The sequence below is a fragment of the Chelonia mydas genome, chromosome 7 (assembly GCF_015237465.2).
Source record: "Chelonia mydas isolate rCheMyd1 chromosome 7, rCheMyd1.pri.v2, whole genome shotgun sequence".
NCBI classification, from domain to species: Eukaryota; Metazoa; Chordata; order Testudines; family Cheloniidae; genus Chelonia; species Chelonia mydas.
Window position 1 is genome coordinate 103437433 of NC_057853.1, and position 16696 is coordinate 103454128.

General features: G+C 44.8%; 1 protein-coding gene across 2 annotated transcripts in view; it reads left to right on the plus strand.

Annotated features, from left to right (window-relative positions):
• Nucleotides 1-16696, plus strand: part of CPXM2 (carboxypeptidase X, M14 family member 2) — a 113655-nt gene that overhangs the window by 68969 nt on the left and 27990 nt on the right. For both annotated transcript variants that reach the window (XM_007053058.4, XM_043551728.1), the window contains exon 7: nt 12881-12969. In XM_007053058.4, coding sequence (XP_007053120.2) covers nt 12881-12969 — 89 coding nt within the window. The remainder of the gene's footprint in view (nt 1-12880; nt 12970-16696) is intronic.

Below are 16696 nucleotides of genomic sequence, written 5' to 3' on the forward strand. Positions count from 1 at the left end.
GCGGTGCCGCGGCCTACGAGCGGGCCCGCAGCTTCCGGAGAGATTTACTTACTTACGGGATGGGACACGGGTTGCTACGCGACCCGCCGGGGGCCTTGAGCACCCCCACCAATGAGAACTCCCCACCCCCCCAGCCCTCCGCATGACACCTCTCCTTATTGTAACCCTGAACACCAGGGGCTGTAGGATGGCTCTCCGCAGGTCCCAGGTGCTCTCCTACCTTCGGGAGGGGGGGTACTCTGTGGTTTTCCTGCAGGAGACCCACACGGACCCAACCGCCGAGGATAGGTGGCGGCTGGAGTGGGGGGACGGGGTATACTTCAGCCACTGCACGACTTGGCAAGCTGGAGTGGCGACCCTGTTCTCCCCCACCCTGCGGCCCGAGGTGCTAGGGGTCACTGAGGCCGTGCCGGGCCACTTGTTGCACCTCCGAGTTCGTCTGGAGGGGCTCGTGGTCAATCTTGTTAATATCTATGCCCCGCAAGTGAGTTCACAGCGGCCACAATTCTACCAGCAGGTGTCCGAATTTCTCGACACCCTAGATTCACACGAGTGCCTGATCCTGGGAGGGGACTTTAACACCACCCTCGAGGAACGGGACCGCTCGGGGGCCGAGCCGAGCCCGGCCGCCGCGACCATTCTCCGAGACATAGTCGACTATCACTCCCTAGTGGACGTCTGGCGTGACCATCACCCAGATGATACTTCCACGTTTACCTTTGTTCGGGTGGAGGCCCATCGGTCACACCGCTCTCGGTTAGACCGTATTTACCTATCCCGTCTCCATCTTTCACAGGCCCACTCCTCCACCATTCGGCCGGCCCCTTTTTCCGACCATCATTTGGTTACCGTCACGGTCTCCCTCCGTGCAGAGGGACCGGGGCCGGCTTACTGGCATTTTAACAACAGCCTGTTGGAGGACGAGAGCTTTGTGATGTCCTTCCGGGAGTTTTGGCTGGCCTGGCGGGAGCAGTGGCGTGCCTTTCCCTCGGTGCGGCGCTGGTGGGATTTAGGGAAGGTCCGCGCCAAGCTCTTCTGCCGCAACTACACTCGGGGCACCAGCCGACGGAGAAATGCGGCGATAGAGCAGTTGGAACGGGAGGTCTTAGAGCTGGAGAGGCGCTTGGCCGCCAGCCCCGGGGACCCGTCCCTCTGCGGAGCGTGCCGGGAGAAGCGGGAGGAACTTCGAGCCCTCGAGGACCACCGGGCCCGGGGTGCCTTTGTCCGGTCCCGCATCCGCCTCCTTCGGGAGATGGATCGCGGCTCCCGCTTCTTCTACGCCCTGGAGAAAACGAGGGGGGCCAAAAAACACGTCACCTGCCTTCTAGCGGAAGACGGCACCCCCCTCACGGATCCGGAGGAGATGTGTGGGAGGGCCCGTGACTTCTACGCAAACCTTTTCTCCCCGGATCCGACCGATCCTGGCGCTTGCGGGGTGCTCTGGGAGGAACTCCCCACGGTCAGCGTGGGCGACCGAGACCGGCTAGAGCTGCCTCTCACCCTGGCCGAGTTCTCGGAAGCCCTCCGTCGCATGCCCACCAATAAATCTCCGGGCATGGACGGGCTGACCGTGGAGTTTTACCGTGCGTTCTGGGACATCCTTGGCCCAGACCTAGTCACTGTCTGGGCTGAGTCCCTGCAGAGCGGGGTCCTCCCTCTCTCGTGCAGACGAGCGGTGCTCGCCTTGCTGCCGAAGAAGGGGGACCTCCGCGACTTACGAAACTGGCGTCCCCTCTCACTCCTTAGCACGGATTACAAAATCGTAGCGAAAGCAATTTCGCTGCGGCTAGGGTCCGTGATGGCGGACGTGATTCACCCAGACCAGACCTATACTGTCCCGGGTCGCAGCATTTTTGACAACCTCTTTCTAGTCCGAGACCTTTTGGAACTCGGGCGGAGAGACGGTCTGTCGTTCGCCCTCCTGTCTCTCGATCAGGAGAAGGCTTTCGATAGAGTAGATCATGGGTACCTCCTGAGCACCCTGCGGGCGTTTGGATTCGGACCTCAGTTTGTGAGTTTTCTCCGGGTGCTGTACGCCTCCGCGGAGTGTTTGGTTAGGCTCAACTGGACCCTGACCGAACCGGTCAGCTTCGGGCGAGGGGTGCGGCAGGGGTGCCCCCTCTCAGGCCAGCTGTACGCTCTGGCGATCGAGCCTTTCCTCTGTCTCCTCCGCAGGAGGTTGACGGGGTTGGTGCTGCGGGAGCCGGAGCTGCGGCTGGTCCTGTCGGCGTACGCCGATGACGTCCTCCTCGTGGTCCAGGACCCAGGCGACTTGGCGCGAGTGGAGGCATGCCAAGCCATCTATTCAGCAGCCTCCTCCGCCCGAGTCAACTGGGTCAAGAGCTCTGGCTTGGCGGTGGGGGGCTGGCGGCAGGTAAGCTCCCTCCCACCCGCGCTTCAGACCATCCGGTGGAGTGCCGGCCCTCTGCTCTATCTCGGCGTTTACCTTTCTGCCACGCACCCTTCTCCGCCGGAGAACTGGCAAAATTTGGAAGGCGGCGTGATTGAGCGGATCAGGAAATGGACGAGACTACTCCGATGTCTCTCCCTTCGGGGGAGAGCACTGGTGCTTAACCAACTAGTCCTGTCCACGCTCTGGTACCGGCTCAACACCCTAGCCCCGGCCCCGGGTTTCCTGTCCCACCTCCGGAGATTGATTCTGGAGTTCTTCTGGTCAGGATTGCACTGGGCCCCTGTTGGAGTTCTTCATTTGCCCCTGAAGGAAGGAGGGCAGGGCCTGAAGTGTCTGTACACTCAGGTCCGCGTTTTCCGCCTCCAGGCCCTGCAGAGGCTCCTTTATAGTGCAGGTAGTTCGACGTGGAGCATATTGGCGCATGCCTTCCTACGCCGCTTCCATGGGCTCCGATATGACCGGCAGCTCTTTTATCTTTGTCCGAGAGGTTTTCCGCGAGACCTCTCCGGGCTGCCGGATTTCTACCAGGACCTCCTCCGGACCTGGAAACTGTTTTCAACCACCAGGTCCGTGGCGGCCATCGTGGGGGCAGATCTCCTCACGGAGCCCCTGCTACACAACCCCCAACTTCGTGTGCAGGCGGCGGAGTCCCGCACGGTGCGCCAGAGGTTGGTCCTGGCGGGAGTTACGAGGGTCGGGGACCTCCTGGACTACGACCGGGGAGACTGGCTGGATCCCCCGACGCTCGCTCGACGCATGGGGCTCTCCAGCCTTCGCACCCCCCGGCGCGTGCTTCAGGAGGTGGAGGCCGCTTTGACCCCCGCCGCTCGGGCTTATGTTAGCCGAGCCTTGCGCGAGGGCGCACCCCGCCCATCCTCTACCCCAGGCCCGCCGGACCTTTCCATCGGGCCCCTACCCTGCCGATCCCAACACACCCCTCATCCTTTCACTGCAAGCCGGCTGCATGAACTGCAACCGGTCGGTTTTCAAGTTGCACCACGGCAATATTTATATACACTCACGCTTCATACCCTTCACGCCCGCACCCTGGTGTCCCGCCCCGATACAAAGTGGCGAGATCTCCTACCACCTTTGGAGGGTGAGCAACCTCGGTGGGCCAGCCTGTACTCCACCTTGGTCCCGAGGCCCGTCGGGGACATCAGTTGGCGGCTCCTTCACGGGGCTGTGAGCACGGGCGTGTTTTTGACACGGTTTACTTCCATCCCGGATACTTGTCCTTTTTGTAATGTGAGGGAAACCCTGGCGCATGTCTATTTAGAGTGTGCCAGATTGCAGCCCCTTTTTCGGCTCCTCACAAATCTTCTATTGCGCTTCTGGCTTCACTTTTCTCCCCACCTCTTCATCTACACACTCCCCATCCGTGGCCCCACCAAGTCGCGGGATCTCCTGGTTAACCTCCTCCTAGCTTTGGCTAAAACAGCCATTTATAAGACCAGAGAGCGGAGGTTGGCTCATGAGGCGTCCTGCGATTGTAGGGCCGTTTTCCGATCCTCAGTACATTCACGCATCCGGGCGGAGTTCCTCTGGGCGGCGTCCACCGACTCCCTTGACACCTTTGAGGAGCGGTGGGCGCTGTCCGGGGTTCTCTGCTCGGTGACCCCGTCCGGTTCCCTCCGCCTGACCCTCTGATTGAGGGATGGAGCGAGGGACGCCAGCCACAGCCGTTAGCTGCTGTGAATACCATCATTATTGTCATCTAGGAGGGGTCTTATAATACATGGGTGTACCCCCCTCCCTCCCAACCACCCACCCCACAGCCGTGCCCATCTTGTCGGGCACTCTCAGGAGAGGGAGGGTCGGTGACCCTGGGCGCGGCACTAGGTAACTCGAGGGGGTGGAAGACCACGAGTGTCGAGGAAGCCCCCCCGCTCTAGGCCACCAGGTAACTCAGGAGGGTGGAAGACCACGAGTGTCGAGGAAGCCCCCCCGCTCTGGGCCTGGGCTAACCTGAACACCTCTCCCTCCTGAAAGCTGTTGTGTTATACCTTCTGATTGCGTTGTTTTGTTGCTAAGTTTTTCTTTATCTTTTTGTAATTTCTGTAACTGTTACAAATAAACTTCTTTTCTGTTTCAAAAAAAAAAAAAAAAAAACCTTCCCTGTTACCTTACGCAGGGAAAAGGGAACTACTTAATCTGGGGCTAATAGATCTGCCTTCTATCATTCTCCTGTAGCCATCTGGCCTGATCTTGTCACATGGACATTATTAATAAACCAAAATTACACATCTGATCTAATGAGGGATTTCTCTTATGTTCAAGCTGAGGTGCAGATTCATAAACCTTATTGAGTGCACATGTACCAGTGTTAATAGAATGATGCATTGAAAGGCTCACTTGTGAATTGCCTAGAGTCACAGATTTTAAGGCCAGAATGGACCACTGTGATCATCTAGTCTGACTTCCTGCATAAGATAGACTGAAGGACTTCCCTGAATAAATTCCTGCTTCAGGTCTGATAGCTATGCTTGGACTAGAGCATATCTTTTAGGGGGAAAAACCCAACCTGGATTTAAAATTTACCAACTCTTGGTAAATTTTAAATGTTGGCAAATGATTTCATTTTCCTTTAAGACTGTGGAAGTCACACATCCCGAAAGCCAACAAAAGATCTTTTAAATGTTAGATATTTCATTAATCATACTCATGCAAAAAATATCTAGTGCCTCACTAGGTACCACATACAAGGTGGAAACTAAGTCAAAGCCATTCCAGAAAAAGGACGTTCAAAATTTCACAATGCCTCAAGCTTACATCTCAGTTATGGGTTATCATAACGTAGCCTAGTATCAGGCTTATATACAGATACTTGTATGTGGGTATATATATATGTAGATCTGTTTGTTCCAGTCTTTTCTACAGGTTTCAACTGCTCATTTTAAATCTTTCATCTGCTTTTTTCTTTGAACTTAAATTCTGGTATTTTGGGGATAGCTCTTCCTTTTTTTTTTTTTTTTTTTTTACGGGGGCTGGGGGGGGGGCTATGAATAGTATTTTCAGAAATACTAGAAACATAAAGAGAACTGCCTTTCCAGAGCTTATCAATACTACTTTAACTGCTCCTGTTCTGAGACTTGCTGTCTCCACTTTCACTGTTGATGTAGGGTCATCCCACTGATCGAAAGTACAGCAGAAAGAACCCGGTGACTAGCAGAGAGTAATGAGCACCTCAGATTTCCATTTGAAGTATATTCCATGTGGCTTTGGTTAGCGTGTCTATAGGCACATTCTTTACAATACTGGAGGTCAGACAGAAGTAAATGAGAAGCTCTTATTATTACCATGGAACCAGTAGCAACTGCACAGGAGGGACAAGCATAGTGTTGACCATGGGATAATGAGGAGGACACTGACACCATGCTGGAGAGCAACATGTGCTACAGGAAAGGTGGAAAGTTCTTACCACCGTTTATTTTCAATTCTGTAAAACTGCATTTGCTTTATTCAAGCCAAAGAAGAAAAGAGGCAAAATGTGGTTCTTTGGAAAGTAAATGTTTTTAGTAATATAATAACTATGTTATAAATACTGGAAAAACTACAATTGACAGGTCAAATTCTGCTCTCCCATCATGAGACAGTTCACAGTAACTCATTTGACTTCAGTGGGTTACAATAATTGATAATGATGTAACTGAGATCAGAATATGACCCATTGTAACCACAAGCTCACCTTCACTTGGGTTGAAGTGACCAAGTTCTGATTTCCTTTTCACCTTGGATTAGAATGGAAGCAGTTTCAGGTCCTTACTTATATCCATGTTTCTGCATGTTAGTTGTTCATGGGAGCCATTCTATGCAGTGGCTGTTTTTGTCTGTCTTTGGCATTAAGGCAGGCAGTATCATAGCCGGTGAAAAATACACATTAAATATGGAGGGTTGTTTATTTTTTGAATGTTTGAAAAGGCTTAGGATTTTGATGGGGATTTATACAGTAGGCAATTGGACTGGGTGGAACAACATCTGAACATTTTCAGAATCCCATGTGAATGCCATAACCACTAGGCTAAAGATTACAAGAGGTGTAACTCTGAACTGGCTTCACTGGAAGCAGCGGTAGTCCTCGGTGCATTTGAAAATCCTACCTTTAAATCCTTACCTAAGCACCTAATTATGTTTCTTGATTTCTAAAAGTGTTGAATATCCTCATGCCTCCCATTATATTCCATAAAAAAAGTTTATTCGTGCTTACGGCAATTGGGGGTTGAAATCAAGAAACTTATTTAGGTGCCTAAGGCCAAGAATTTGAATAATAAGAGCTTGAATTTATCCTTTTAAGTACTTCTTTGAGTTCCTAATAAGTAACTTGATTTTCAAATGTGATGAGCACTAATTTACAGAGGAAGGATAATCACTGGAAGAAAGATTTTTACCTCTAGGGCTGTGGGGCCAATTTAGACAAAATAAGAACCAACACATATCTTCATTCAAAGCTCAAACCAAACATTCAGGAGATGCTAAAAAGTTTAGCTACCTTGAAAATATGTTTACCTTTTTATGCATTTCCTGGAAATAGCCAGGACTGGAAACTACAGTATATAGCACTGGAAAACTCATGAGAAAATCTTTCCTTATAAGATCTGTAGTCTGATTTATGACCAAAGTGGGGAATGATTATCTGAACTGAATCTTTTAAGATTGCTCTCATATTTATCATAAAAATATTCATGTAATACTCATAATATGCATTTTTGTGTATTGTGTATTTTTGTGTAGGATACTTTTGATCAGCCCCTCTTGCTAGAGGGAGGATTAAACTATCCATTATCCCTACTGAAAACTCTACAAACATATTCCACACCCATGGAGGTGCTGGCTCAGCAGACATATCAAGTGATTTCCTGTTTCACTGAGGACAAGGCATGTTTATGTGTAGATGGAAAGATGCAAAAAATCTTTCCTGCAGCAGGAGGATGGTACAACAGTCACTAGCAGAAGAGAAAGGTGATGAAGGCGGCACTGGTTATTTAATTTCCTCCCTGGTTTCCAAAAATGTTGCTACTTAGACAGATACAGACTGACACATACAGTCTTTTGCAGTTGCCTCAGAGGGATAGATGTGCTTTTCTTTTCAGTCTTTTCTCAAAGGTAACATAAAGCAAAAAGGTTTCAGAGTGGTAGCCGTGTTAGTCTATCAGCAAAAATAACGAGGAGTCCTTGTGGCACCTTAGAGACTAACAAATTTATTTGGGCATAAGCTTTTGTGGGCTAAAACCCACTTCATCAGATGCATGGAGTGAAAAATACAGTAAGAAGAATATATATTATAGCACATGAAAAGATGAGAGTTGCCTTACCAAGTGGGGGTTAGTGCTAACGAACCAATTCAATTAAGGTGGAATTGGCCTATTCTCAACAGTTAGGGTTACCAGATAGCAACTGTGAAAAACCAGGACAGGCAGTGTGGGGGTTAATTGGTGCCTATATAAGAAAAAGTCCCCAAAAACAGGACATCTGGTCACTCTATCAACAGCTGACAAGAAGTTGGTGAATGCCAAGGGAGGGAAAATTATTTTTGTAGTGCTAACGAGGCCAATGCAATCAAGGTGGCCCATTTCCAGCAGTTGACAAGAAGGTGTGAGTATCAGCAGAGGGAAAATTTCTTTTTGTAGTGACCCATCCACTCCCAGTTTTTATTCAGGCCTAATTTGATGGTGTCCAGTTTGCAAATTAATTCCAGTTCTGCAGTTTCTCGTTGGAGTCTGTTTCTGAAGGTTTTTTGTTGAAGAATTGCCACATTTATTATTGAGTGTCCAGGGAGATTAAAGTGTTCTCCTACTGGTTTTTGAATGTTACAATTCTTGATGTCTGATTTGTGTCCATTTATTCTTTTGCATAGAGACTGTCTGGTTTGGCCAATGTGCATGGCAGAGGGGCATTGCTGGCACATGATGGCATATATCACATTGGTAGATGTGCAGGTGAACGAGCCCCTGATGGTGTGGCTGATGTGATTAGGTCCTATGATGGTGTCTCTTGAATAGATATGTGGACAGAGTTGGCAACGGGGTTTGTTGCAGGGATTGGTTCCTAGGTTAGTGGTTTTGTTGGGTGGTGTGTAGTTGCTGGTGAGTATTTGCTTCAGGTTTCAGGGGTTGTCTGTAAGCAAGGACTGGCCTGTCTCCCAGGGTCTGTGAGAGTGAGGGATTGTCCTTCAGGATAGGTTGCAGATCCTTGATGATGCGCTGGAGAGGTTTTAGTTGGGGGCTGTAGGTGACAGCTAGTGGCGTTCTGTGATTTTCTTTGTTGGGCCTGTCTTGTAGTAGGTGACTTCTGGGTACCCTTCTGGCTCTGTAATAAAGCAGAAGGAAGCTGGATCTGATCAAAAATACCCAAATATTGGAGGAGACAAAAATTAAATTGAGGTTTTCGTCTATTTACTATGTCAGAGAATGATCACCCCAATAGATGATTCTTTTAATAGAATAAATTCATTACATGATATAATTTTCAGAATTCTTGCAAGTTGATCCAAGAGGTAAAAATAACTTAAACTACCATAAGTACAAGTGTATAACCTGTTTGATGGCATGCTCTCTTTTGCAGTGGTTGCTTCATTCAGTAGCTTGAAACAGTTACAGAACATTTCTTGCTCGATTGTTTGTTTCTTAAGTCTACCAGTGGATTCACTATGTGCCATATTATAACTCAAACCCATACCCTACTGATGAGCAGTCATCTACACAAGCAGTTCCAATGACTTCAGTGGGATTACTTATGAGAGTAACTGCTCACTGTGGGGTCACAATCTGGCCCTTTGTGTTTTAATTTTATCCTTGTGGAGCCAAAGCCTGAAGTCTTTACTTAGGCAAATTCAAATGAGCTTTCCTGGAAATTTTTGCCTACGTAAGGGCTGCATCAAAATAAGTCTAAATTCAATAGGACTTGGGTGTAGTCTATGTAGTATATCCCTATATATTCACCAAGGGAGATGTATATCAGCACAGACTATTATAATAGTTACCCTCAGAATGGTTCCTTCCACCTTTTCATTGTTACATAAAATATTGTTATGAGCAAGTACTCCCTATTCTTAGAATGGGGAAAGCTGCTAGAAACCGTAAAATTTCTAGAACCAGAATAAACTTTAAACGTGCTTATTATTAACAGTTAAAAGAAAACTTTTGAAAGATGATGGCTGTGGAGTGGTGCCTCAATTCTTAGGGTGACTATACATCTCATTTTGGCTGGGACAGTCCCCTTTTTAACCCCTGTCCCGGACGTCCTGACTTTTTTGGCAAAACTAGGCATTTGTCCCGTTTGCTTTTGCCAGTTGATGACCAGTTGGCAAGAGCAAACAGGACAAATGCCCAATTCTGCCAAAAAGGTGGGGCATACTCCTCTAATGGGATATGGATGAATGTTTTGGGGGGGCGGGGAGGGAGAGCGGCAACGCTAGCCACGCACAGCGGAGCTCGGGCGAGTGGCAACACCAGGCAGCTTGAGTCAGCCCCGTGCAGGGATTGCAGGGAGGGGGGCTTGGGACAGACCTGTATGGGGGCTCGAGTGAGCAGCTTGGGCCAGCCCCACATGGTGTCCCATTTTTACTTTGAGAAATATGGTCACCCTATTGATTCTTCTCTGGTGTATGCTGGTTTTACACCATTGTCATTCAATTGAATTAACTGGAGTTACTCCTGACTTATAGTGGTGGAAATGAGAGAAGAATCTGCACAATATATCTAAAGAGTGTGATTTCCCTGTTGATTTAAAATGTCATGGTAACATTCAGAAATGTAATGAAATAGAACATGTGAAAAGAAACATGATTTATTCTAGTGGCTGTCTGTACATTTCTTCAAGATGTGTTTAATCTCCATTATATGTTTAATTCGCTGGAGAGAGGTCAAACTTGAGCATATTCATTGGGAACAGGGTGCACATCCCCAATCAGTAATTCTGAGATTTTCAAAGCTGTCTAAGGGATTTAGGCACTATCTTCTTTTAATTTTAATAGGAGGTATGTCTAAATCTTTTATACTGCATTGAACATCTCAGCCATAGCACTCTATAAAGGACAACTTTTCTAATAGGACAAGCAAAAAGCAAGCTGCAGAAGCTCTTTGGCACTATAGTGTGAGTACAGGTTTCGAACAGCAAACTCCATGAGAAGTTCAACTTTGTAGAAGTCACGATGAAGTTGAGACAATGCGATATTAGGATGAGTGCAAATTCTGTGAATTAAAAAAAGAGAATCCTTATCATTTGGTCTTGTTAGTTTCTTTGAGAGTGATGATTTCACCCTCCCATCTTTGTGATACTCTCTTCATACACAGCATTTTATATCAAACCCTAGAGAACACTAGAAATGTTAAAAAAAATATTACTGCTCTCTGCTTATCATTATTATTATTTATACTATGGTAGCACCTAGGAACCCCATTCAAGGTTCATGGCCCCATTGTGCTAAGTGTGATACAGACATGTAACAAAGAGACAGTCTGCCCCAGAGACCTACAGTCTTCATGACAGGATACAATAGGAGACAAATCTAACAAATAGGGTGGGGCAGAGTGGGAGGATGCCAGAGCTGAGCAGAAAGTTACAAGTATTTGTGTTATAAAAGTAGTTTAGATTTATGGAAACCCCTCAATGTTCTTGTGCTGAGAAGAAATTAGATATTGCGGAGATGATTTCTTTCTCTCTCTGTCTCATACACATACTTTTATAGAATTGGAGATGGAAAAGGTAATGTGTCCATCCCCCTGCCAGTGCAATTGATTTCTGTATTTTACCTGATCTAGTTTCACTTTGGGAGGGGTAGAGGTAGGAGGATGTCAGAAACTATTCTTTCAAAGTACCTTTGCCAGCCAGTTTATAAATTAGCTGTGGTGCTGGCTTAAATGGAAGTTGACAGTGGAAAAAAATCAATACATTCTTTTGAATTTATCATAATCATACAGACTTTCAGGGTGTCTTTTTCCTGCAAGGGGGGGGGGGGGGGATTGTTTGAAATGATGCCAGGAATGAATACGTAAATCACAATTGAAATGCTCCAGTGGTTTTAGCTGCATGGGGTCTTATTTTCTGTTTGCATGATGGTAAACAGTTGTTGCCAAGATGGACTTAATGTACAGCAGATGAGAGTGAGTTTTTGGTTGGTTGGGGTTTTTTTTTGTTGTTTTGTTTTTTGTCTTCTGCATTTTGCTCTATAATTTCCTAATCTATATTCCTGCTGCAACAGCAACATCAATGGTCAAAACAGACTGACAATAGAGTTAATGTTTGTTCACAAGAGATCTTAGATTGTGCACATTTTAGAAGTAGAGCCAGAGGTCCAATACTCCCTTTGTAGGAGTGTTTTCATTTTCAGGGATTTCAATGGAAGTGGGAGGTCCCATTTATTGCCTCTTTTTGGTTTGGAAGCTTTCCTGAAGCTTTCATAGTTATGTTCTAACAACAGCACTGGAGCAAATTCTTAAAGTATCTCAGCACTGCTGGTGTAGACTAGCACATGAAAGTGCAGAACAGAATAAGAATGAAAAATAATCCCTGGTGTGGGTGAAAAACTCAGTTAACATTTCAGAAAGGTCCAGAAATGGTGGTTCAGGTTCACTGCTTGGAATGAGCAAAAGCTGGAGTTGGGAGTGTTTCTGATTTTTTTCCTAACTGGTTTGCTCATCCAACCATTTTCTTTAGCTGAATTGCCAGTGCACTCTCCTGGAAAGGCAAGAAAGCACAGGTTTTTGTTCCACCTCCATCTTCTCACTTGACACTAATTATTAATTGTCATCTTGTTGGTTTAATTAGATATGTGATGGCCTGCCTTCTGCTGAGAAATGTTTTCATGGAACACCTCACACAGAATAAATTATATCCACATGGTAAAGTAAATAGTCTGTTAATTTTAAATTAAAAAGCCCAAAAAATTATGCAGTGAGTTTAAGAAAATACTTAACTAGAAATAATTCTTACTACCAAAAGTGGGTCCATTATTTGTTTGGCCCAATATTTTGCAGGCAGTGCATAATCTCTGAAAATGCTCATCAATAACAACAAATAGCTACTGGTTCTCTACAGTAACTAATTATTCTAGTAGAAACATAGCATTTGCTGGGGCCGTTTTTCCCTCTGAACTGGTGTTTCCATTCTTTCTTAAATCCATCAGACTGATGCCTTGATCATTTTCTAGTGTCTTTTGTCTTTTTACAAAGCACTAGAATGTGTTTTTTGCTTTTCCTATTACAGTTTAGTTGTTAATGCAGCGCAAATGTCTCAGTTACCGTAAGCTTGCTGCCTACTTGGTCCTATTTGGTTTAATGAGTTGATTTGTATGGTAATTAGTAATATTTCAAAGCTGCTGTTTGTTTACTTCAGCTACTTAAAAGAGTCTTCATTAAACGTGAGTAGGAGAGTGGCATTCAGAGTAAAACGCTTTCTCTCCATGCTCGGCATCTTTCCCTTTGGGAACGGTTAATAAATATGTGCAATTTTTAAAATTTCTTTTCTCAGACCCAAATAATTATTATCACAGAAGAAATGAAATGACAACCACAGATGATCTTGATTTTAAACACCACAACTACAAAGAAATGAGACAGGTAGGCCACAGAGAATGCAATTTCAGTTCTGGCATGTGTATATGTGGGGTGGGTGTTGGCATGGGTGTTGGGGTCCTTATTTCAGGTAGTTGAGTTCTGTCGGCCCCTAGATTTTGTAAAGTATACTAGGGGAAAGGTGAACTTATGGGCAGTTGAGAACTGTGCATTTTCCAAATCTATCCTAACTGCAGATAAGTCTTTTCCAAAAATGCCTCTGCCAAGTTATTCTGTGAGGGCTTACAAAGGAAATTCAATGTCCATCAACAGAACTTGATATTTTTCATTTATTACTTTTGGGCAGAATGTTGGGGTGTGTTATAAACCATTACAGGAAATAAATTCTAGACCTCAGAAAGCAAGTTTATTTTTTTATGGTAACCTACTTTAAAAGGCACATGGATTTTTCCTAACAATGCATGTTTTGGCCATATGGTAGATCCAGAGCTCTCTGAGGTCAGTAGGAGCCTTTTCATTGATTTCAATAGACAGTGGATCAGCCTGCTAATATTTCCATCCAGTGTCATGTTTATACATCTGTTATACAAATATATATTTAAGGACTTGTACTAATATTTTGGAGTTATTTAAGCTGAGCATTTTCCTCTCAAATGCCACAGGAAAAACATTAACAAAGAGTAATGAGTGGAAGGTGCAAGAGAAGGATATTTATACTTTGTCACTAGCAAAATTGTGTGCATTGAAGGAGGTATTTTATGGAGAGATATACAAAATAAAATATTATAAATCTGGAAAGATTATTTACAAATCAGAGCTTTATCATGTTACAGTTTCAGCTGTGAACATACTGTCTTACCTGGATTTGTGCATTGGTGCGCTATACTCTAAAATTTTTGTAAGTTCACATCAGTATGAACACCGCATGCTAAAGAAGATATGATTTTTCTTTCTATTGCTGTCGTGACTTTATTACATCAAAATGGCTTTTGAAACTTTACATTTAACATTTATGTGACATTTGCAGCTTTAAAATTGGCATTTAATGTACAGGACTTTGAAATGTCAATGTGTTTTTAAACTTGTCTCTTGATGAAAAAAATCTATCTGGTCACAAAAACAAATGCTGTAATATATGGCTAAAAGTTTCAGTTTCTTTCTTTGTCAACCTTCCAGCCAATCCTAACAGGTTTCTCCACGGTGGTGGTGGCGGCATGTACCCATGCATGTTGTTCCAACAGTCTGCTCTTGTGAATATCTGGAGTGCTGAACATTGCAATATGCTCGTTCCTTGATAGCGCACCAAGAGTTCTTGAGTAACAGAATTGTGGCATATTTTAATGTATTGTGCGATCATATGAATAAAATAGAGAGGCAGGGTCAGATTCCTTACTTGGTTACCCCAGTGCAAATCTACAGTAACTCAGCTGAAATCAAAGGAGTTATTTGGGATTAATACCGCTGTAGATGCAAATAAAAATTGACTCCGGGATGAGGGATATCACGATAGATACCAGCAGGCTCATACCATGTAAATGACCATGAACCAAAAGAAAGCTAATACTGTCAGTCTAATTTTAGACTCACCATCCTTAATTATCTCCTTTAATTCAAGTGTGTGTGTGGGGGGGGGGAATCTAGATTTATATCACCCCAGATATAGGTCTGGGATGTGCTAAAAAAATATTTCTTCCTGTCTTGCTCTTCAAATATAAAAATAATATGCTTGGACTTGAAGTATGTGAATCATTATCTGAGTGCTGAATCTTTAGTGTATTTATACTGCATGAGTCATCATTCATTTTTATTGAGCAATTGTGTACTGAGTCACACGTTTAGTTCACTAGAGATTTCATGGCCTATATTTCTAGCACAAAGATTAGACAAGTAGAAACTTAATTGGCATAATTAGTGTCAAGAACAATAAATGTAAATGCATTTTAGATACTAATTGCACAAAGACAGGTTGGTCAGGTTTGAAATATCTTTGAAAAACAGCTTAAAAATAATTATTTCCCTAGTTCTTCTATAAGGAGAAAATCAAGATGCGATTAAACAATTGTAAGGGCTGTGAACTGGACAGCTGTGAACTGTGTCCTTTGCCGTGCTTTCTCAAGTTGTGTGCTTCTGTGTAGTAGTAGCTCGTTTTCTAGCACTCTTGTCATTGGGCAGATGGTTCAGGGTATGACTGGAGGAGATCTAATATCACTGCAACATATCTTTGGTGACACTAGAGAATTTAATCATTATCTTTGAGTCTTTAAACAGACAGCCTGGCACAACAGCTTTAAGAGACATGTAGGTTTCCCCATGTGTTCACTGTGCAATTTATTAATGACAGCTTTGTCACTTCACTTCTGACCATGTTAGAAGAGATAAATAACGAATGTGTTTTCCACTCTGGTTGTTTATCATAGACACTGGAGAGGGACCGGCAGAAAGTACTTCATGGACCACATTTTGGGAACCACTATCTTAGGCTTCAATCCATAAGCTATTTACAAAAGGCAGGGAATTTTACCCCAAATGCATTCAAAGCTCTCTGTGAAATCAGTGTGAACATTCTCCATGCATCTGAGAGCGGGGTTTAGCCTACAGTCTAAAAAGTATGTTCATGTTACATTCATGTTTGTACATGAGCATGTTAGAATGATTTGAAAAAGAATGCACTCCCCAGGATAATTTAGGGAGTGGGCATTTGATCACACATGGGTGCCTGCAAATAGGATCATTAAGGCAAAACTCTTCTGCTAAACCAAACCCCTAACTACACTCAAGGCAGATGAAACTTCAGATGATTTGGGAGTAGATACTTTTTATTTCCAGCAAATATTTTTCACAGCATTTTGTGCATTGTGAAGAGAGAGGGTCCTGAACCAAAACCAGGAATCCAAACATCCCTAAACTTCAGAAAAGTTCAGATCCCAAATCTGGGCCCTGTCTCTATAATGGACTAAAACAAATGCTCAGAGCCTCATTTTTGTCTGGAAAATATTACCTGATTTCAGTGGGAGTTACTTGTATCCTCTGGGAGAGAGAATCAGGCCCCGAGCAGCCCTGAACTTTGAGAAAGTTGATCCAGTGTTTCAGCTCAGGCCCATCTTTAATTATGGAGGTGGTATGATGATGATATTGAAAATTCCTCTGAATTCAGCAGGACTGTGTATGTTACCAATAGAACAGCTCCACTGGAGGGTGAAATACAACCAGGTCTGGAGGCTCAGAGCAAGGTCCACCACACTCCCTTAGCCCCACCTTAGGGCTGTGTGGAAAGGGTCAGTCCTGCTCTTCCGAGAGTCTTGTAGCCCTCAGATACAACTGAGGTGGTTTCTGCATTAGCCCCCAAAAGTCCAGTGAATGAAGGTGCTCTGTAGTTAGGCCTGGGAAGGAACCAAAGGACTGGTCCCTCAGTGGATCCAGTGGTCCAAAACCCCTTCATAGAGTGCATGAAATGGCAGTGGTCACTATTCAAGTCCATAGGCCAGAAGAGCATTTTCAGCTGAGCTGTGTTGCAGTCCTACTCCTTCCCCAAAGATTGGGTGGCCAGTTAGTTCTGGACTCAAAACACATTCCCTTTGTGTGAGAAGGGGAGAATCACATCCTCAGAGCCCAGTCCAATGGGCAGAATTTATGCAGTTTTCCCAGTGTGTTAATAGAGTAAATAATTGCTGATTACAAACAAATAATAATTGTCAATTAGCAAAATTGCTCCTGGAAATGCTTTATAACCCTGCTGGTTGTTAATAACACTCAGACTGCATATTACCATAGA